The sequence below is a fragment of the Panthera leo genome, chromosome A1, assembly GCF_018350215.1.
Source record: "Panthera leo isolate Ple1 chromosome A1, P.leo_Ple1_pat1.1, whole genome shotgun sequence".
Taxonomy (NCBI): domain Eukaryota; kingdom Metazoa; phylum Chordata; class Mammalia; order Carnivora; family Felidae; genus Panthera; species Panthera leo.
In genome coordinates, this window is record NC_056679.1 from 195,674,739 (window position 1) to 195,695,892 (window position 21,154).

Genomic DNA, 21,154 nt, shown 5'->3' on the forward strand with positions numbered 1-21,154 from the left:
TCCAGCCAGCAATCCCCAGTGTACTGCTTCCCGTAGGCTTGAATTGCACAAGACTGATCCTAGGCTTATCAATCACAAAATGTTCCAAGTTTTTCCTCCAGCAAGCAGTTAGGAGAAGGTTTAAGTTTTAGACAGCTGTCACGATGCAACAAAGTTCCCAGATACTTTAGTACTATATCTCTCAAAGGATGGGGCACTGCATTAAAAATGCAGAACTCTTGGCTCTATCTCATGTGCACACCTATAGACTGACAGTTGGATGGTGGATGCTTCACAGCCTGCAGGATCTCTCCAACCTAACCAGGTCCCAAACAGAAACCTCACATGTGTGCATCTGATTAGCAAAACCGAAATCACTTCTGAATCTCTGGCCACAGTTTAACGAGGGAGATGTAGTGTTCGCGTTCAATGTCGTTTCTCACTTTCCAGCTTCTGCGACCCCGGAAGGCATCTTAGGGGAAAAGAAAAGAAAAGCAAAAGTTGGGAGAGATGCTGAGCAAACCAATCAGAGTCTTATATATCTATCCCCCTCGACCATCCCCCCTCCCCCCCCCCCCCCCCCGAACCCTCCTCTCTTACCTCTATGTTGCAAATTCCTGGAAAGAGTTGTCTATTCTGTTTCCACTTCCTCACCTCCCACTTATTCCTTACCTCACAACTGCATCCCTCTCATATCGCCTCTCCGCACATGACCTTTCCAATCCCCTTGCTTTGTCTCCCCCTCACCTCCCAGCCCCCTTCCACTCCTATGTGGTGATTGCCAAATTCTGCATTTAGCACCTCACTGCCCTCAGTCTGTGTTCTCTGCCTCGGTGGTCCTGTCCACTTGTGTGTATATCTACCACCACGTGCAGATAATCCCCCAAAGGATAACTCCAGCCATACAATCTTTCCCAAAGGACAGACCCAGGTTTCCAGGTGCATCCTGAATGTGCCCAACTGAAGCACAAGCAACTCAAACTCAACATGTCTAATATGAAATCCATCACTTAAAAAATGTGTTCTTCCCCCTGCGTCCTAGATGTCTATGTCAACTGTACAACTACCCACTTGCTAAAGCTAGAATCCTGGGATTTGAATGGATTCTTCTCTTTCCCTTTTCTGTTCCTACATTCAAGTTGTCTCTAAGGCCCATAAATTCAGTGGAGCCCTTTTACCTGAGTTCCTGGGCTTAATAAGCGCTCTCTAAAGAAAGACCGCAGACATGCTCATTCTAGCACTTTATTGGAAATTGGTTGTGTACATCAACGAAATCAGACCAAAGTAAAGGCATTACTTCCACACAATATTCTGATGTCTGTGCTATTACATAATTTAATAAATCCCAAGATGTCGTTGATTTTGGTCAAAGAGCTTGAGCAGTCCAGAAATCTATATAAATATAGACCATAGCATCTAAAATAACCACCGTTGTTTTAAGTTAGTTCCAAAAGTCCCGGGAACATCTCTTAAAATCTGTAGCTTAGATTGGTTGCAGTGCTGGTGGGAGGGAGGGAAGGGCATGCACTTTATACCACGGAGCTGATGATAGCAGGTGCTGGGGTGGGGGGACATTTCTCAAGTGTGGGCACACAAGCGGGTGGGGGCTGGAGATCATGAAAGCTGGCCAGGGAACTCGACCACCCTGTGTTTTCCCGCAGTGCTCGACTATCGCAGCGCTGAGACTCCAATGCAGAAAGAAGCCTGTCACCCCAGGTCCCTTGGCATTGCCAAGAAATGGCAGAGCCCTCCTGACTGTCGACATTCTGGCACAGACGTCCTGGGAAGTTCGACCCATCTCCCTTCCCCTGCTGTGCTCAGTTCCCTCCAAATTACATAACGTGAGAGAGGGGCACAGCAAAGAAAATGCTGTGAACCAAAGTGCCGCTGGCCCCTTGGAATGCGGATAGGGTGCCTTTGCTTGGTTTGAACTGAGGGGCACTGGCAAAGGCTGCTCTGCCCCCAGTGTCTCCCTCACCACCTTGAAGGCCACCATCAGTAATTAGGTTGTTTGGTTCTTCAAAGCTTCTCAGCGTTCAGCAGTGACACCTGTACATCCATGGTGGCTTTGCTGCTCACTATCGCAAACAGCCGTAACCTCCACCAACTCATCGGTTCTTACAACCCCATGAGGTAGGAAGGGCAGGGATCATGACCCCCATTTAAAAGGAACCGGGAACCCACAGAATTAGGTCCCTTGACTGAACTCACACAGCTGGCCAGTGGCAAAATCCAAACAAGAACTCGGATCTCCTCTCACATATCAAGCTCCTGAGTCCACACAGCAAAGCCCGTCCCGTCGCTTTTCTGAGAAGGAAGAGGCTGGGGGAGGGGACACCATCCACATCCCTCACTGCCCCTCTTGGGAGGTTCTCACACAGCCCCATTGAGGACAGGATGAGTCCGCATGCGATAGATAATGACCGCAGTGGCCGGGCACAGTAACAAAGAGGTCATGATGACAATGGTGGCCAGGATGATGAGGACAATGACCCAGATATCCAGGATGTGCTTGGGGAGCACAGCCTCCATGGGGACCTGGCTGACGGCATCCATGCTGCTTCACTCTGCAACAGACAGGAAAGAAGAAATCACTATTTTGTACACTCTCCAGGAGTCAGAAGCTTGGGTCACTTACCAGCTGTGTGCTCGTTAAGGTAATCTGATCAATAATAATGGCCTCATTTACCAAGTGCTTCCTATGTGCCAGGCCCAGCACTGGGCTCTTTATGTGTATTAACCCATTGAGTCCTCCCTTCAACCACCAGCTCCATGAGATGGGGACTATTACAGTCATCCTTTATTTCTTGGACTTGATCGCCAGTTATTTCCGCTTTACAGATGATGACTCTAAAACCTTTACAGATGTAAATGTGGTTAATTTTCCCAAGGAAGTGAAGCTAGATGGGTGGGACTCCAGAGTCATGTTTATTTTATTTTATTTTTTTGGATTTTCTTTTTTTTTTTTTATAGGAAATTTATTGTCAAATTGGTTTCCATACAACACCCAGTGCTCATCCCAAAAGGTGCCCTCCAGAGTCATGTTTAACTAATAAACTGTCACACCGCTGGTCTGTCCCATCTGTTAAAATGCTTTCTCTTGTTCTCCTCTTACCAAAACCTGATCTTTTCTGTGGAGACCCTACCTATGCAGTGTGGTTTAGTTAGGGTGCTCGTGTGAGCACAGGGGCAGATACGTGATCTAGGTTTGGCCATCACAAATCATAGCCTCAAGTGGACAAGTGGCCCAGCCCAGCTCCCAGGGCTTTCATGTGCAAGCTATTGGGAAAGATGATTCTTTCTGCTGGGGATTGCTAAACCAAAAGGTTGTGAGTCTGGAAAGGACGGGGTGGGCTGTGTCACCCACGTGTAGAGAGCCTGTCTTAGAGATGGAAGGAGAAATGGAACCTTCAGGACCTGAACCCAGCACACTCTGACTCCATGTGCAACCCTGGACACGCCCCCCTCTCCCCGTTCCCAGCCCCACCCCTACACAGAAGCGAATAATTCCCTGTTTTAAGCCGGAGTCAGTTTGGCTTCTCTCACAGCTAAAAGAGTTCTGATGGATAAGATGTAAATCAGTTGTTCCCAAACTTTTTCAATTCACAGCACCCTTAAGTAATTATTTCACAGCTCTCCAGGCCAAAAGAAATACCTAGCAGTTGCATTTAGTACGTTTAGTAGTCAGGTCCAAACACTTCAGTAAGTATTTATATCCTAACAAATTAGTAGCTGTTTGAAAAACATTGTACACACAAATGGAAAGGAAAAAATAGTTTTATTTCATCCTTAGCCAGCTGCTTACTCATGGGAGGTGGGCAATGGTTAGACGCACAACTTTTCAGACTCTGGAGCCAGAGTCGACAATGCCATGACCAGTCCCATTCCACATTCATGTGTGTGCAGAACTTGCTGTATCGTGGCAACAGCCAAAAACTCAGCTTCACAAAATACAACATCGCCAAAAGGAATGCAGTAAGGTTAACGTGAAACTGTAAACTATCTTGAGCTAGTCATTTTTACAGAGTCTGAGAGATGTCAAATATCAATATTCCTATCTAAAATTAATTAAAAGATCCCACAGTCGCCCCCCCCCCCACACTTTTCCAATGAGTTCACCGTGGCTCCCCAGGGCTCACTGTATAACTTGGGAACCACATATATCACACATTCCCTGCCCAGAGGGCACAGGCTGGAACAAACACTCTCCTATGGTTCCTTCTAGATCTGAGATCTATTATTTCTGTGATTCTAGGTCCCAGGCAAAATTTCCAATTCCAGTCCAATTTCCTGCTTTCTCCTAATCAGTAGCTTTTCCTTTCCAACGCCTTTGGATTCATGCCCACTGCTGCCCCTCTAGGAAAGGTACTGATTGCCATATCTGAGGCAGAGTCCCCAAGATATACACACAAGGATGTTCATTTCCGCATTGTTTGTTACAGCAACTAATGCAACAAGTGTCCATAAACAGTAAAATAGAATATATCCATATACTAGAATACCATGCAGTGGTTTTCATTCATCTAACAAATACGTAGTCCTTTTTACTCACCGAGCATTGTTCCAAGTGTGCTACAAATATTAACTTATTTAATAGTTATTGTTACAAAGAATGATGATCTATGGTGAGTTCTGAATAGTTTACATAGAAAAAAAAAGTGAAGTACAGAATAATGTGTATAGGATTATTCCCCTGGCTCAGATTTTGTAGAATTAAGTAGATATATAGGTGGTGATACATAAAAGCAAAATCATTTATGAGCAGAATCCAAAGAAAGTGCTAGTAGTGACTACCAGGGGGGCTGGACTAGGAGTAGGAGAAGCTTTTGCTTTTCATTCTTCATGTTTTCATGCTGTTTGAATATTGTAAACATGAGCATGTCTCACATTTGATTTTCTGAAGTCCGCTGGATTGAGGGGGAAATGGACTTTTTTCTTTATAGTTCTCTGTATTAAAAATTTTCAAGTCCAACAAAATTCAAGGATGTGCCTAGATCAGTGGTTACCAAATGCCCTATACCAAGCTAAGTGAGAACCACCATAGGACAGTATAAAAAAACACTAATTTCTGGGTCCCATTATAGACTTACTGAATTAGACTCAAGAGGGGACAGGAGGGGGCTTTTTTTCCCCAATATGCACCCAGGTTTGGGAACCCTGAACCCACCGATCTCTAAGGCTGCTATGATGCTCTCCAGCACTGTGATGTGGGAACTCATTCCTAGGTGCTCTGTAGCCAGTCTTACCAGACCTGGGTAAGGTCCAGGATGAAGGAGAAGGCTCGGGCAAGGCTCCCCAGGACACCAGGATTATCAGGCTGGGGCTCCCTCCCAAGGAGGGAGAGGCACAGCCTGGCCCTGCCTCAGCCTTGGAAATGTGGTTACTTTCTCCCAAGTCCAAGGCACAGAAGCATGAATCACAGGAGACGCACACTGTTAAAGAAGGACGGAGGCGGCAGAAATCATTCTTTGTGGTCTCCTGATTACATCAACAGCTAGCTTGCCCTGAGCCAAAGGAACCCCACGAAAGCCCTTTCTGGTAAACCCATTAACATCAAACAGTTTCTGTGACTCCAAATGCCAGGAATAATCTCCCTGGCTGTTTCTCATAAGGAAAACCTGTCATTTACAGGAATCTAAGCTTCAGGGCTCATTCACAACCACGAATCATGGAAGCTACAGCCAGCAGTATCTCACAGATGGCAAAACTGAGGTCCACGGGTCTTTCCCCACCTTCAACCCCACCCTCTTCCAGAATAATCATTCAAAGATATAAATCTGATCAAGACACAACACACAAAAAAACAGGATAGAACAAGTAGATAAACAAAGGAAACTTTTTCTGTAACCTGTACTCAAGACTGTACCCATATTACTCTTCCACACGTGACATGATTTAAAACCCTGATCACAAAAACAGATAAAAGCAGAGCTGCTCCAGAATGCCAAGGAGGGACGAGACAAGGGTTTTGGGGTCCCACCCAGATAGCGAGGCTGGATAAATATCCTTAGAGGCCCTGAGCACTGGAGATTAGGGTGCCCATCCCCTTCACACATACAACTCAAACTAAAAGCAACATTAAACCATAACACATAAAACTAATTTTCCCAGGTACTTTTTTGGTATCCCAAAAAAGTAGCACAGCATGTTCACTTGCTACAGCACAGCTGTTCAGCTTCCCCTTGACCCTTTGGGCTCCACAAAACACAATCTGGAAACCACAGGTTGTGATATTCTCCAAGGGCCTTCCCAGAGCTGTTGTTCCAGGCCTCTAAGTCTGGCCATGAACTTGGCCAGGCATCAGAGGACACAGGGAGCTCTCTTTCCCTGTTTCAACCTTCTCAGTCTTCAAACACGTGTCCCCGATGGGCTATTTCTTCCCATAGAACAGGGGTTTGGGTTGCTTCTACCTCTCCCCACTGCGAAAGAAAAACTTTGTCCCCCAAATAAGAACTACACAAACCATATGTTCAGCATCTTTAATGGCATGCTGGAAGAATTTGCTTGAGAAAAAGCAGGACTCCAAGCTTCTGCTGGCTGACTTCTGTTTGACCTTTATCTGGCATCCGGGTGCATGGCTCCTTGTGAGTGCCTAAAACCCTGTTTCTTGGTATGTCTAATTAATAACCGTAGATCAATCTGCTTATCATTTACTTTTCAGATATATTACTTGTTGTTTCTTATCAATGGGTTATATCGGACTATGGCCCAAACCATTCATGTCACCAATTTAACCTTATCACAGATAAAAATGTGATGTTTTTATGGCCACGGGAGGTAAAACAGCAGTCAAGCCTACACTCCTGTCATTTCAAACTGGCATACCTTATCTGCTATTTATCTCATTAAAGGAATAAATAAACTTTGACATATGTTCAGTATAAGTTTGTCTAAGAAACTGCGTTAACACCACCCTGAGCTGACAAGCAAGGAAGTCACTGGTATCACCAGCCACTGATGCCATCTGGGCCCTACCCCACCAGCCCTGTGAGAGGCCAGTTTGCACAGGCAACTGAAAGTCTTTTGGGAAAAAAAAAAAAAAAAAAAAAGAATCATTGTTGCAGCCGATTCCATCACAGGGCAGATTTTCTAGTTCCAACAAAATGTATATAAGTTTCATAGATCAAAATTTCCTGCAAGTCCATGGTTTTAGAACAACTAAATTCAAGGTGACTAATCTATGCCGTATCTATCCTTTCAATCATGAGACTCACTCCCCAGCAAACGGCTCTCTCCTCTCTGACGAGGCAATATTGGTTTTGGCTGAGCACCATCAAGACAAGTAACTGTGTCCAGGATGTTCGTTTGTTCATTCATTCATTCACTCACTCACTCACTCATTCATTCATCACAGACTTGCTATATACAAGATATTCTCTTAGCAGTGCCTGGGTGGCTCAGACGGTTAAGCATCCGACTTTGGCTCAGGTCATGATCTCACAGTTCGTGGGTTCAAGCCCTGCATTGGGCTCTGTGCTGACATCTCAGAGCCTGGAGCCTGCTTTGGATTCTGTGTCTCCCTCTCTCTCTGTTCTTCCCCCACTCATGCTCTCTCTCTCAAAAATAAACATTAAAAAAAATTTTTTTTAAAGATATTCTCTTAGGAATTACTGTTATTTACTCAGAAGGCCAAATTTAATTCCAAGAAGCACAGAGAAGTTAAGTACCTTTCCTCTTATTTCCTCAAATACACGCTCACACAAGCCAGCATTTGTTTAACAAATACGAACTGCTAAGTAAGTACTGTGTTGGGACTTGTCCCACACATTAACTTATTTCACCGTCACAACAATCCTGTGCAGGATATATTATTTTACAGATGAGGAAATGAAAGCCAAGAGAGGTTGACTGGCTAGTGACTCATAAAGAAAAGTAAATGGCATTCAAACGCAGGCCTCCTGACCCTGTATTCACTTTCAAAGCCTCCACACAGACCCAGGAATAAGAACATGGAATATGCCAAATCTACAGCTCTCTCCTAAGTCTACACTCATTACTTTCAGCTAAAGGCATTCTGGACTTAGAGATATGCAAACTATAAAAGATCAGGATTTCCACTTCCAGTAATGGCAAACTAGATCATTTTGACCTCTAACTGAGGACAACTGGAAAAATTGGACCCGCCCCCCCCAAGAAAATCTGTCTCAAGGCACTAAGAAGTAACAAATAATGGGGAATTAACCAGCCTAAGATTTGGGAACAGACAGAAATCCAGGGAGGTGAGCCTGGCATTTGAAACAGCATTTCCCCTAGTGGAGGATGGAGACTAAGCAGTGTTTCTGACAGACTCTGGGATCCAAGACTGCCCAGATAGGGACAACAAAAATCCTGCATTTTGAGGTTGGACCTCAAAAAGCATTCTTGGTGCTAAGAGTGAACCAGAAGTATGCCAATTCTAGAGACTGCAACCCAGGTTTGAATCATCACAGTCCCTGAAATTGAATTAAGGTTATTTCACATTGCGAGTACCTCCAGGTGCTGGGCAGAAGCAAACCTACATCCTCTCTAGAGGAGATAACATCACAATAGGCTTCAAAAATTTTTTTAATTAAATATAATGCCTAATGCATAACCAAATGTAAGCAGGAATGAAAAAAGACAAGATGACAAGAACAGAGCAATCAGAAACAACAGACAATAGAAAAAGATCTACAAGGGCTACAGATAGTGGAGTTGTCTGTCAGATACACCTTTAAATAACCTTGCTTACTATGTTCAAGGAGACTGAGAATTTTGACAGAGATCTGGAAATTATAAGAAAAAAACACAACAGATTTTTTTTAAAGAGCCGAGCAGAAATACTAGAAGTGAAAAACACAATAATAGAAATAAAAATTCAACAAATAGGCTTAACAGCAGATGAGACACAGGTGAAAAAAATATTAGTGAACTAGAGAATAGATCAGAAAGAAAAAAACCCAAAATGCTTCTGTAATAACAGAATTTCCCAAAGCTGATGAATGACAGCAATTCACAAACTATGGAAGCCTTACGAAATCCTAGCAGGATAAATAGAGAAACTCATAGTTAAGCACATTACAGTAAATCTGCTGAAAACCACAGGTAAAGACAAAAAAGACAGATTATCTTCATATGAAAACTAATCAGACTGACATCTAGCTTTTCAACAGAAACCATGGAATCTAGAAAACAGCAGGACGATATCTTTAAAACACCAAGCAAAAATAACTGACAAGAATTAAGATGAAAGAAGATATTTTCACCCAATAAAAAGACAGAATTGAAATGTGCAATAACAATAGCAAATATATAAGGGTTCCTGGGTGGCTCAGTCAGTTAAGCATCCAACTTCAGCTCACGTCATGATCTCACAGCTCGTGGGTTCGAGCCCCACATCTGGCTCTGTGCTGACAGCTCACAGCCTGGATCCTGCTTTCTGCCCTCCCCCAGCTTGCGCTCTGTCTCCCTCTCTCTCAAAAATAAACATTAAAAAAAAATTTTAATTAAAAAATAAAAAACAATAGCAAATATATAACAATAAAATTAAAGTATTCTGACTTCCTTGCATAGCCTGGGAAAGGGCAAAAGAACCAGATAACATTAGACTTTGTTAAGTCAAGGATGTATATTGTAATCCCTAGTGCAGCCATTTACATTTATTTATTTTTGAGAGACAGAGACAGACCACAAATGGGGGAAGGCAGAGAGAGAATGAGACACAGAATCCAAAGCAGGCTTCAGGCTCCGAGCTGTCAGCACAGAGTCCGACATGGGGCTTGAACTCACAAACCGTGAGATCATGACCTGAGCCAAAGTCGGAAGCTTAACCGACTGAGCCACCCAGGTGCCCCTTGGAGAGACCAGGGCAGCCATTTAAAAGTAGCAAGAGTGTACAACTTCCAGAGAAAATGAGAGAAGGAGGAAAAAAACAGAATACGTGGGACATATAGAAAGTACACAGAAAGATAGTAGATTTAAACTTAAACCAACAAAAACTACTGGAGTATACATAAAAATTAAAAATGTATATAAATATATATTCTTCATAAGAGACACATGGGATTTAGAAAGGTTAAAGGTTAAAGGGTACAAAAGAAATACTATCTACTCATGAATTGTGTGAGCTAGTAGAGTTATCTTACTGTCAGAGGAAGTAGACTTTTAGACGAAAAGTAGAACTAGAGACACCAGAAGTTAAAAAGATTTTTAATTTTTATGTACCTAATTTCAGAACTATAAGGTCAAACAGATGAAGCCACAATTATAAGGGGGAGTTCAACACAATTCTCTCAAATACTGGTAGAACAAAGAGTTTTTTAAAATCGGCTGAGGATATAGAAGATTTCTTAAACTAATAGTTTTCTATAATATATGGTTTCAAATAAAGAGTACCAAAACTAATTAAATATAAAAAGTTAACATTTAAATTATTTCCTCTGGGAATAATTTTCATATATTAATATATTTAATATAATAATAAATATTGAATATATATGAAAGAGGAATACATTATACTATATTTTATATATAATTCCAAATTATATAATACTATATATTCATTTAGTGGTATTGGAAGAAAATAACTTTAAGGATAATTACATGAGAATAAAGGGAAGCACAATATACTGTGTTTAAAAAACAAGTTCATAGTAGCATAGTTTTAGTGTAAGAATAGGTAACTTTTAGAACGGATTTCATATATTAGGTCACTTGACCTGACTTAGAAAATAGAAAGCTGGCTCTAGTATGTTTCAGTCATAACCGTAAAGAGGATATTTCCATAAAGCAATTGTGGTAAGAACTCTAAGATGGCCCCCATAATCTCTAGTCCCTGGTGCTACCCCTGGGAACAGGTTAGGTCACATAACAAGGTGAAGGGATTTTGCAGATGTAGTTAAGGTTCCAGATCCCCTGACTTAAAAGTAATCAAAAAGATCATCCTGGGTGGGCCTGACTTAATCAGGTGAACATCCTTTAAAATAGGGCTGAAGCTTCCCTGAGGTCAAAGACACTCACTGCTTTGAGTTCAACCTTGAGTTACAAGACACAAATCTGCCAACAACCTGAATGAGCTTGCAAGATGAATCTTTCATAATAGATCCTTCAGAAGCAAATGCAACTTGGCTGACATCTTGATTGAAGTTTTACAAGGACCCAGCAAAGTTGTGTTTGGACTCCTGACCCATGAAAACTATGAGATCGTGAATGTATTTTCAAGCCACTAAAGTTGTGGTAATTTGTTAAGGCAGCAATAGAAATATTTTCTTAAAAAATTTTTTTTTAACGTTTATTTATTTTTGAGACAGAGAGAGACACAGCATGGACGGGGGAGGGGCAGAGAGAGAGGGAGACACAGAATCGGAAGCAAGCTCCAGGCTCTGAGCCATCAGCCCAGAGCCCGACGCGGGGCTCGAACTCGCGGACCGCGAGATCGTGACCTGAACTGAAGTCGGACGCTTAACCGACTGAGCCACCCAGGTGCCCAAGGCAGCAATAGAAATCTAATACTGCAGTTCTATATCCTACTGGGTTTGTTCTGTGGAGAAAAAACCTCTACAAAGTAATGGTATTCTAGAAATCTACACAAAATTTAGACAGTAACCAGCTTTAACCACAGTGTACCTTCCATTTTACAGATGGAGGAAATGACTTGCCCAAGGTCATCTACCAAGTTAAGGGCTGAAGGGACTGAAGGGAGAACTCAGGCCTCCTGATCTGCCTGCTCTTTTTTTTTTTTTTAAGAGAGAGAGAGAAAGTGGAATCTGGGGGGAAGGGGAGGGGACAGAGAGAGAGAGAATCTCAGGCTCCACACTCAGCTTGGAGTCTAATGCCAGACTTGATCCCATATCAAGAGCCAGACGCTCAACCAACTGAGCCAGCCAGGTGCCCCCCCATGCTCTTTTCAATGCCATCACTATCCTGTTTGAGATGGGGGCTGGGAGACAGTGGGGAGTCAGGCTGGAGAAGGGGTGGTAGGAAACAAACTGATAGGAAGAATGACAGCCAGCCAGGCTTCTTGATTCTAACTTTTCACTGTGTTAAAGCCATTGGGGGCCTTGAGGCCCAGAGCCCTAGGCAACATCACAGTAGGTGAGGCAGGTGAGATGGTTTTCAAGGGCCAAACACGCGCGCGCGCGTGCGCGCGCGCGCACACACACACACACACACACACACACACACACGCGCCCCAACCAAAAACAAGTCTGGTCAGAATCATCAGTGAATGCAGTTCCACCCTTTGCATTCCATCCCTTTGACTCAAGACCCAGAGGCAAATAAAGCCAGTGAAGAAGGTAATGGCTAAGACTGTAACGTATGTATTCCTCACCATGAGAGCATCAGGGAAGAGAGGGAGAGGCACTGAAATCTTGTGGGAGATCCCACCAAAGTGGGAAAAAGCTCCGTGCATACAGGATGAAGGACTGCACAACGTGTCTGGACGCAGCTCTGCCCCAGCACTGATTTCACCCATCACAGCTCATTCTCCTCCCTTCCCTTCTCTACCCTGCATATGGGTACTGAATACACGTTTCTTAAGTCAACAGGGCCTCAAGCTTCCGGATTCTGGTAGGGCAATGGGAGCGCATCAGAATGGAGGGAATACTTGGAAACAGCAGGAGTTCTTTCCTTTACACTCACACTGCCGTGTTAAGAGCCCAGGCTCTCTCTGAGCCAGTTGGCTTGGGTTGGCTCTACCACTTTCTAGCTGACCTATGCTGGATCAGTTGAACTTCCTAATGCTTCCATTTACTCAGCTGAAAACAAAACAAAAATGGGCAAATAACAGTATCAGCCTTGTAGGGTTAGAATTCCATGAGAGAACCACACATAGTACTTGGCAGTGTTCTGACACACAACAAGCACTCCACGAATGTTCATTCCGTGACTGATTATTTCTGGCTGTAGGGACTCACTGACCTAAGCAAAGAGCCTCCCCCTCTTCAATCAGGATTTGTTAGCATCTGTGACTTGGCATGTGTCTTCACTTTATCAACAAAGATGGTAGATGCTTAATCCACACTGATTTTTTTTAATGTTTATTTTTGAGAGAGATAGAGACAGAGCATGAGTGGGGGAGGGGCAGAGAGAGAGGGAGACACAGAATCCAAAGGAGGCTCCAGTGTCCGAGCTGTCAGCACAGAGCCCGACGCGGAGCTCGAACCCACAGACGGCGAGTTCATGACCTGAGCCGAAATCCGACGCCGAACTGACTGAGCTACCCAGGAGCCCTGTCACATTATTGATTAACCTGTCATATGGTTGATTAACCTGATGGATTCCTCCAGTCCAACCTTGAAACTGGTGGTGTAGCAATTTAATAAACATTGCTGACGCTGTGATTAACACTGGGCATCGAGGAGTGGGTGCAGAGATGGAGATGTTTGCCCATAAGAAGCTTACTGTCTTCTGCAGGAAAAAGACATTACTTATCATTACTAATTGCCATACAAGGCAGAGCAGGGCTTGCTACATTGAAAGTACAAACCACATGCTCATGGAGAAGAGGAAGGAAGTGGAAAGACAAGTAGAGAGTTGAGACAATCTTGATTTGAATCCTGCTTTCCATCCTTATTAGAGGGTGACTTTGGACAAGTTATTTCAAACCTCTAAGCTTCGGTCTTCTCCTCTCTTAAATAGGGACATTGGAAGCACTATACTGCAGCCTGCTTCCACAAGGATAAAGCGAGACAAAGCATATATAGTCCTGAAACGAATGATGCTGAAAAAAATGTCCATCTTCATTCCTTTGTTTTTGTCTGAGTAAAAGAGAAAACTTTACAAAGAACGGGGACTTTGACGTGGGCTTTGAAGAGAAGTAGTGTTCAAAAGGAAGAAATAAAGAGAAATGAACAGATACATCAACGAAGCCTGGAAGCGATAAGATCCATGGTGTGTTGAGTGCATACGTAGTCCTAGTGGTTTTGGCAAGAGGCTTAACCTTTACAAGCTTCCGTTTCATTTGTAAAATGGAAATAGTCGTAAATAATGGTAGCCGCTACTTCACTGGCATGCCGTGGGATCTGAATGAGCTAATGCACATAACGCATGTATTTCGGACAAAGCCTGGTAAACAGTAAGGGGGTTCATACGTGTTAAACTGAGCAAGGCCCACCGCATTAGCTCCTAAATTAAAAAGAGAGTTCGGAGGCCCCACCATTACTTTGGGCACCATGACTGCTCTGAGGCTGATCTAAGAAACCACGGTGATAGTTTCGTATGCAAATGGCTTTTGATCGTCTGTCCTGGCTTTGATCTTCCACAGGAAAAGCGTGCCCTGCACATCTGAGCTGCAGCTGGCAGTTCACTTTTGAGGGATTGCCAGCGGTTATCCAACCGGTTTTACCACCAAGGAGTTCACTGAGGAAGGAGGCAATAAAAGAAATGACTTCCTGTTGGCAGGCAAGCTTAATTATCCCAAAGTGGGAGAGAAAGCAGATAGAGGCAGGTGGCTTCCTGCAGGTGTGGCGTTAGGCCAGCACTGTCAGAGCTCTGAGCACGGAGGCCAGAGAGCCGGCAGCGAGACCCAGCTCTGGGTCACTGACTCTGGAGCCATCTCTTCAGGCATCGCGCCGAACGTGAACACTGAGGCTGACAGTTCCCAGAGAGTAGACCTGGGGCTTACCAGCATCACTCGGCTTAGGAGACTCCTTCCTAAGGCCCTCCCCTCCGGAGGAGCTGGTGTGATGTCCAAGAGGAATGGAGCACTTAGGCCAGACAGAGAAAGCAGTGTCCACGATCTCAACTTAAATGTCCCCTCTCTGGAAAAGCCATTCCGGATCCACCCTTGCCCAGCAGCCATTCTCTCACACCTTGTTTTACTGTCTTCATACACTTTTTACAATCGAAAATTAGCTTGTTTGTCTGCTTGTTTGCTTTTATGGGCCATCCTTGCTCACTCAGATGAGGGCACAAGGAGAGCAGAAGCCTCGTCTCTTGTGCACGGCTGTACCGTCAGTACCTGTCACCGGCCCTGGCACACAGTAAGTGCCCAGTAAATCTAAGATCGGTGAAGGACTGAATACGGACAGACTGGAGAACTCCAGATTTGAGCTTAGTTAGAACTCAGCTGTCCCCAAAGGATTCTCACCCCCAATGACCTTAAAAGTCAGAATCCCATCTCTGGAATGCAAAATAAAATGCATCCTCCGACTTGATCATTTTCTGGGCTCTCTGTACACTTAGGATAATGGGGGCCTCTTTCTTTCCCAGCCTTCCCTGTTCATACTGGACAGAGGAGAGAGGAGGACTGACCTTTCAGAATAACGTTCTGTAGGATTCCCGCCTGCTGACTTGCTTGGGCTGAGGAGCTCAAACTCAAGATCAGGTTCCCTGCGCTCCAAAGCTGGGCACTGAGGTGAGTGTGGGGGTAGGGGAGTGGCTGTCCACAGTATGAACCTTTCTTTCTCTGTTCTCAGAAGAGGACAGAGAGCTGATAAAAGGGGAAAGGATTTCCCATGCCTACTCCAGTGAGCCCATCCCAGCCTCACTCACATTCACCCTTAGAGACAGCTCTCCTCCCTTTCTGTAATAGCCTCAAGCATTTACCAACCCAATCCATCTTTTGTTCCAAAGAGAGGGGCCAGAAGAAGGAACGGGCAGAACACATAACTATCAAAAATGTGAAATGAATCAAATCAGAGACGTCCTCCAATGATCCGAGGTCCCCTGAGGAGTGCTCTGTTCTCATTCTAACCCAGCTGGCTTCTTTCTCCATCAAAATTCTTAACAGTGTAAAGACTTGTGCCCTGCCTTAGTTTTTATCTGCTCTTCTGGGGCTGGAAAAATGGAAAAACACCAGGATATTTCAAAGAGATCAGAAAGCAGCCAGGGCTATTCAAGACTGCACGTACCCAACTGACCCAGCCAATCACAGTCTTAGAAACCAAGAGGGAGCCAGCAGAGAAGCCCAGGCCAAATCCACAGCATCCTGCTTAAGCCTCCACCATCCATCATGGTTATTTGCCAGTGACTAAGTGCCTGCTCTGTGCCGGGCTGACAAAGGAAACTCTCCATGGAGTGGGCTGGCAGGGCGGGGGGAGTAGTGACAGAGCAGCAAGGGCACCAGAGTGGTCTGAATCCCCTGCCAAGCTATGTGGCTGGGAACAAGGCACTCTCCTAAAATGGGCTTCCCTGTGTACAGCAGGCAGAATGATGGCCCCTCGAAGATGCCCATGTCCTGGTCCCTGGAACCGTGAATATGAAAAAGGAAGCATGACTCAGAGGGCAGTCATGAAAACAGAAGCAAAGGGACTTTGCAGGCGTGGTTAAAAGGCTTTGAGGTGGACAGAGTATCATGCACCACCCAGGTGGGCCCAGTCTCATCACTTGAGTCCTTAAAAGAGAAGAAGAAAGTAGAAAGGTCAGAGAAATATGGCATGAGAAGCACTTGACTCACCGTTGCTTACTCTGAAGATCGTGGAAACAGGCTATGAGCCAAGGAGTGCAGGGGCCTGTGGAAGCAGGAATGGCCCCTAGCTGACAGCCAGCAAGGCAACAGTGACCTTGGTCCTACACCCACAGGAACTGAATTCTGCCAACAACTCAAATAAGCAGGGAACCGATCCTCCCCTAAATACTCTACAAAGAGACACAGCCTAATGATGCCTTGATTTTCTTCTAGAAAGACCCATACCAGCTTCTGACCTGTAGAACTGTAATACAATACATTCGATTTTTTAAAGCCACTAAATTTGTGGTTATTTGTTACAGTGTTAGAAAATGGACTCATTGTGTGGTCCTAAGTTCCTCCTTCAAGCTGGGCCTCCTTTTCCTGTCAGTCAATCGGAAAGGGTGGTCAAGGTAATCGCCAAGGGTCTGGCCAGCTCTCAAAGTCTCACTCTGCTCTCCTGACATCCTACCTCCTCCAGAGCTCTGCCACGGAGCCAGGATGCTCTTGGATTGAAGACCATAATAGGAAAAATAGAAAGGAGCAAAGGGTGGGGAAGATGAATCTTTAAAAAAGTTAAAAGAAAAAAAAAGTATCTCCAAGGAGAAAAGTATCTTGTTTTGCCATTGGTTACTTCCTTGGCCGTTCCCCCAGAGGAACGAAGTGGAAAATCTGGGAGAGCAAGAAGAAAGCTTCACGATCAATTGGTAGAAGCTGTCCAGAGCACTGAGCTGGGGATTCTCTAGCCCTACAGGGATTTGGTGCAAAGTCTTGATTATCAATGTCTGCCTGGGACAGGGGATTCGGAGGAGTGACAGGTATGCCAGATATGTGCCACCACTGCTTGAAACCAATTTGGGGATCCCAGTTTCATTTTCCCTGTCTTTCCTTCTTCCTCTTCCATCTTATGTTCTCCGATCCTATGTAGTCAGTCACCAGCAATTCACATGCCCAATCTGCCAGTCGGAGGCCAAATCAACAAAATAAGGAAACTAGATCTATTTACAACGAAGCCATGTAAAGTACACAGTGTAGCTGCTGAATCTGGTTTGCTGGTGTCCAGTATGCTAGCCGGTTGTAGTTCTGGTCTGTTCCGCCTCCTGGCTACCTCTTAGCCTTTTCTCCTAGACGTACACCATCGTGTTTCCCAAAGAGTTGGAAGGATACCAAGGGCCCTGGTGACTGACTGGTGCAGTGGCTTTCAGCTTCTTCCTTAACATCCCTGAGGTCACCCTGCTAGTAAATGACAGAAGCAAGATCTGAATGCAAATCCCCACCCCCCACCCCCATTGCAATGAGGTTCAAAGCTTAGACCGCGGAACCGAACTGCCTGGGTCCAAACCACAGCTGCACCACTTACTTCTGTGATCATGGGTGAGTTGCTTATTCTCTCTGGACCTCAGTCTCAACTACAAAGTAAATATAATTGTGGTCCCTACCTGATAGGATCATGGTCAAAGACTAAATGCATTAACACAAGTAAAATGCTTATAATAACGCCTGGCTCACAGTCAGCACTCAATAAATGTCAAGTATAATTATTATTACATCATTTGGCTTGCCTGGCCCATCAGGGCGGATGTCTGCAGGATGTGGTAATACCAACATTTACTCCTATAAACTGTGAGCACAAGTACGTGTGTCTATCTTTGATAAATCAATCAAGATAAAGATTCTCTCTCCTTGGAGACATTTCCTTTATTTGTATATATTTTTTAAACGCTTATTTATTTTTGAGGGGGGGGAGAGCGTGTGAGTGAGCGGGGGAGGGGCAGAGACACAGAGGAGAGAGAGAACCCCAAGCAGACTCTGCACTGACAGCGCAGGGGTCAGTCCCACAAACCTTAAGATCATGACTCGAGCCGAAATCGAGTGGGACACTTAACTGGCTGATCCACCCAGGCGCCCCTGGACATTTTAAACCACAAAGAGGAGGGGCACCTGGGTGGCTCAGTCGGTTAAGCATCCGAGTTCGACACAGGTCACGACCTCGCGGTCGGTGAGTTCGAGCCCAGCCTCGGGCTCTGGGCTGATGGCTCGGAGCCTGGAGCCTGCTTCCGATTCTGTGTCTCCCTCTCTCTCTGCCCCTCTCCCGTTCATGCTCTGTCTCTGTCTCAAAAATAAATAAACGTTAAAAAAAAAAAATTTAAACCACAAAGAGGAAACAGAAGCACACTTTTTCATAGAAGGATCAGAATACAAATAGGAAAGCAACTGCGACTGTGACTGCCTCTCTATCCCCTTGGTCTGTCACCCCTGGGCCTGATATGTGACCCAACCACACTAGGCTCCCAAAGTCTCTAATTTGGCTTATGTCTCAAACACGTCACCGCAGCTCAGTGACTCTTAGGCTAGCAAGAGACGGGGAATCCCCAGACCTTTCGGGCAGTGGAGCCCACGGTTCTGACGCCCTGAGAAGTCACTCTTGGGAAGCTTTGATACAGCGGCACGATTCATACCCCAGAACAGCTGAAAACAGGAGGTCCCTCCTGGCATGGAAAAGTGCTTCTCCTCAACTTTTTCGGTTGTTACTGCAGAAGTACGTGATGTCCCGAATCTCAGCTGGGCCGTCCTGCACGTGCTCACGGGACTGCGGGTAGCCTGCATAACTAACACCAAGAGCGTATCACGCTCAACCGTAGGCGCCCATCTGTTCCATGCCCCACTTCTTCATTTTACAGATGGGAAGGGTGAGGTCCAGATGGGGAGAATGCATCATCAAGTAACGCAGAGCGTCTTCTGACTTCCAGAGAACTGTCCTTCCTACCCCCACCCCCACCCTCCCGCCCCATTCGGGCATTCGCAAGCCTTCCCATTTACCCACTGCGGTGGTACCGCAGACCATAACGGATGTTCAAGGAATCTCTGACACCTGAATGACTGAGCAGCTTTCCCTACTCCAGCCTAGAGCTCTGAGGAATCTATAGAGAAATGGGCGACTCCTGAGGCCCCAGGAGCCAAGAAACGGTGGAGCTGTGGGAACGGGAGTCCAGCCTGGTCACTCAGAATCACAACCTTCCACAGTTGTACAGGTTTCTATGGTTTACACCTCCCATTCTCCCACTCAGTAAACAGGATTGAGCGCCTATTTGCCGGGCCCTGGGCCAAGTACTGAGGATGCCTCAGAGATGAGGCATGGAGAGACAGTCTCTACCCTCAAGGAATTTGTGGCGGGGGGGGGGGGGGGGGGGGACAGAAGGGGTGCAAGAGAGCGGACAACCGGACAACCAAGTCCCAAGACGGAGGCAGGAGGAGAAGGAGCAGGGAGCTTAGAAGGCAGGCTTCGCTCCCAGATACTTTGCCCACCCACCCCCCTTTCTCCTTTGATTTCTGTCCGCAAAGGATGTTTTCTCCATTTCACAGATGGAGAAGAAAGGCTTCGAGACAGGATGGTGAAATTGCTGGTGACGGACCAGGGGAGCACCCCCAACTCCAATCTCCCGGCGCCTCCTAGACAGGATGGTGAAATTGCTGGTGACGGACCAGGGGAGCACCCCCAACTCCAATCTCCCGGCGCCTCCTAGGCGGGGCTTTGAGAGAAGCCGCCTGGCGCGCCGCTGGACTCACCCACCCGAGCTGCGGCCCCCCCGGAGGCCCCCGGTCCGCTGACACGGTGGCTGGAACTCAGGGGCCGAAAGAAGCAGTAGAGGGGAACGCACAAGTGATGACGGGGAAGGAGTGCGGGGAAAGAGGGCACAAAGAAAGGAGGCCGGTTGGGAGGGCGCTGGGGCAGGGAGCACACGACAAGGGAGCCCCACGCGCGACACCCGAGGGCCCTACTCACCCCGGGATCCGCGGAGCTGCTTGGAGAGCACGCCCGCGCCCCCCCACCCCCACCCCGCCCCCGCCGCAGCCGGATCGCGCGGGGTCTGCGGAAGGGTGGGCGGCCGGGACGGGCTCGCAGGGGCGGCGGCCCGGCCCCGGGGTCTCGGCGCGGCACGTGCCCGGCCCTCGGAGCCCGCGGCGGCGGGAGCGCGCGGGAGCGGCCGGGACGCGCGGCTGGGCCCCGGGGCTGCGCGCGGCGGCTCTGGAATGCACGGCCGCCAGGGACCGCCCCCGGAAAGCCCGGGCCCCCGGCCGCCGCCCCGCCCCCGCGGAGCCCGAGGAGAAACGGGGCGCGGGGGAGGCTGCTTCCCCGCCAGCCCCGCCGCTCGCTGGCGCGCAGCCCGGCGCGATCGCCTCGCCCGTCGGGGCCCCGGCTCTCCCTGCTGTGAACCGAGAGGGTCGCGCCGACCTGAAACGCGTCCTCCGGAATGCTTTCCCGCTGCAGTCTACACACGCGAAAGTCTGGCCGATGGGTTTGGACGGAGGAGCGGGGACTCAGAGCTCCTGCTCTGCGGTGCGCGGAGTTTAAGATCCGTACCAAGCGGCTTCGCCAAGTGAGGGGTAATAACACCTGCGTCCCAGCCCTGCTGTGAGGACGGACTTAGACGCCGGTGTGGAGCTGGTTGGTTGTCTGCTGTGACACGCCTCTGAGCATCCTGCTCATTTTTGTGACAACAGTGAAACGGCCCCATCCAAGGTGCTCATGGCCTCTGAGAGGACTCCACGCCCTGCCAGCTCCCCGCCCAGCTTCCACACAGGACAGTGCCAGCTCTCCGACCTCCCGCCGCCTTTGTGCTGCACCCAGGGACAGGGACCCCGGTCCCACCTTGGCACCCGGCTTTAAATTCAGCAGTCGAGCGCTCTTCCGTCTCTCTCTGAAACACGGGAGCGCAGGCCTTGACCATCAGTGTGACCTCCAGGAGTCTTGGAGCTCAGTTGTGGGTCAGTCTCTTCCTTTGCCCAATAGGTATGGTAAGAACCCTTCTGCCTTCCTCAGGCCTG

The 21,154-nt window shown here is 46.9% G+C and overlaps 1 protein-coding gene across 3 annotated transcripts; it reads right to left on the reverse strand.

Moving 5' to 3' along the window:
- Window positions 1-197: 197 nt before the first annotated feature.
- SMIM3 (small integral membrane protein 3) lies at window positions 198-20,840 on the reverse strand. 3 transcript variants are annotated; one of them, XR_006205520.1, is made up of 3 exons: window positions 20,112-20,169; window positions 2,191-2,546; window positions 198-451 (listed from the first exon to the last, which is right to left on the reverse strand). XR_006205520.1 is itself a non-coding variant. In XM_042949079.1 (2 exons), the coding sequence occupies exon 2, from the start codon at window positions 2,533-2,535 to the stop codon at window positions 2,353-2,355; it is 183 nt and encodes a 60-aa protein (XP_042805013.1). In that variant the 5' UTR covers window positions 2,536-2,546; window positions 20,562-20,840; the 3' UTR covers window positions 795-2,352. The 3 variants fall into 3 exon arrangements, 2 of the variants coding, with proteins under 2 accessions (XP_042805013.1, XP_042805006.1); XM_042949079.1 differs by lacking the exons at window positions 198-451; window positions 20,112-20,169 and adding an exon at window positions 20,562-20,840 and having other exon boundaries at window positions 795-2,546; XM_042949072.1 differs by lacking the exons at window positions 198-451; window positions 20,112-20,169 and adding an exon at window positions 18,787-19,036 and having other exon boundaries at window positions 795-2,546.
- Window positions 20,841-21,154: the final 314 nt, after the last annotated feature.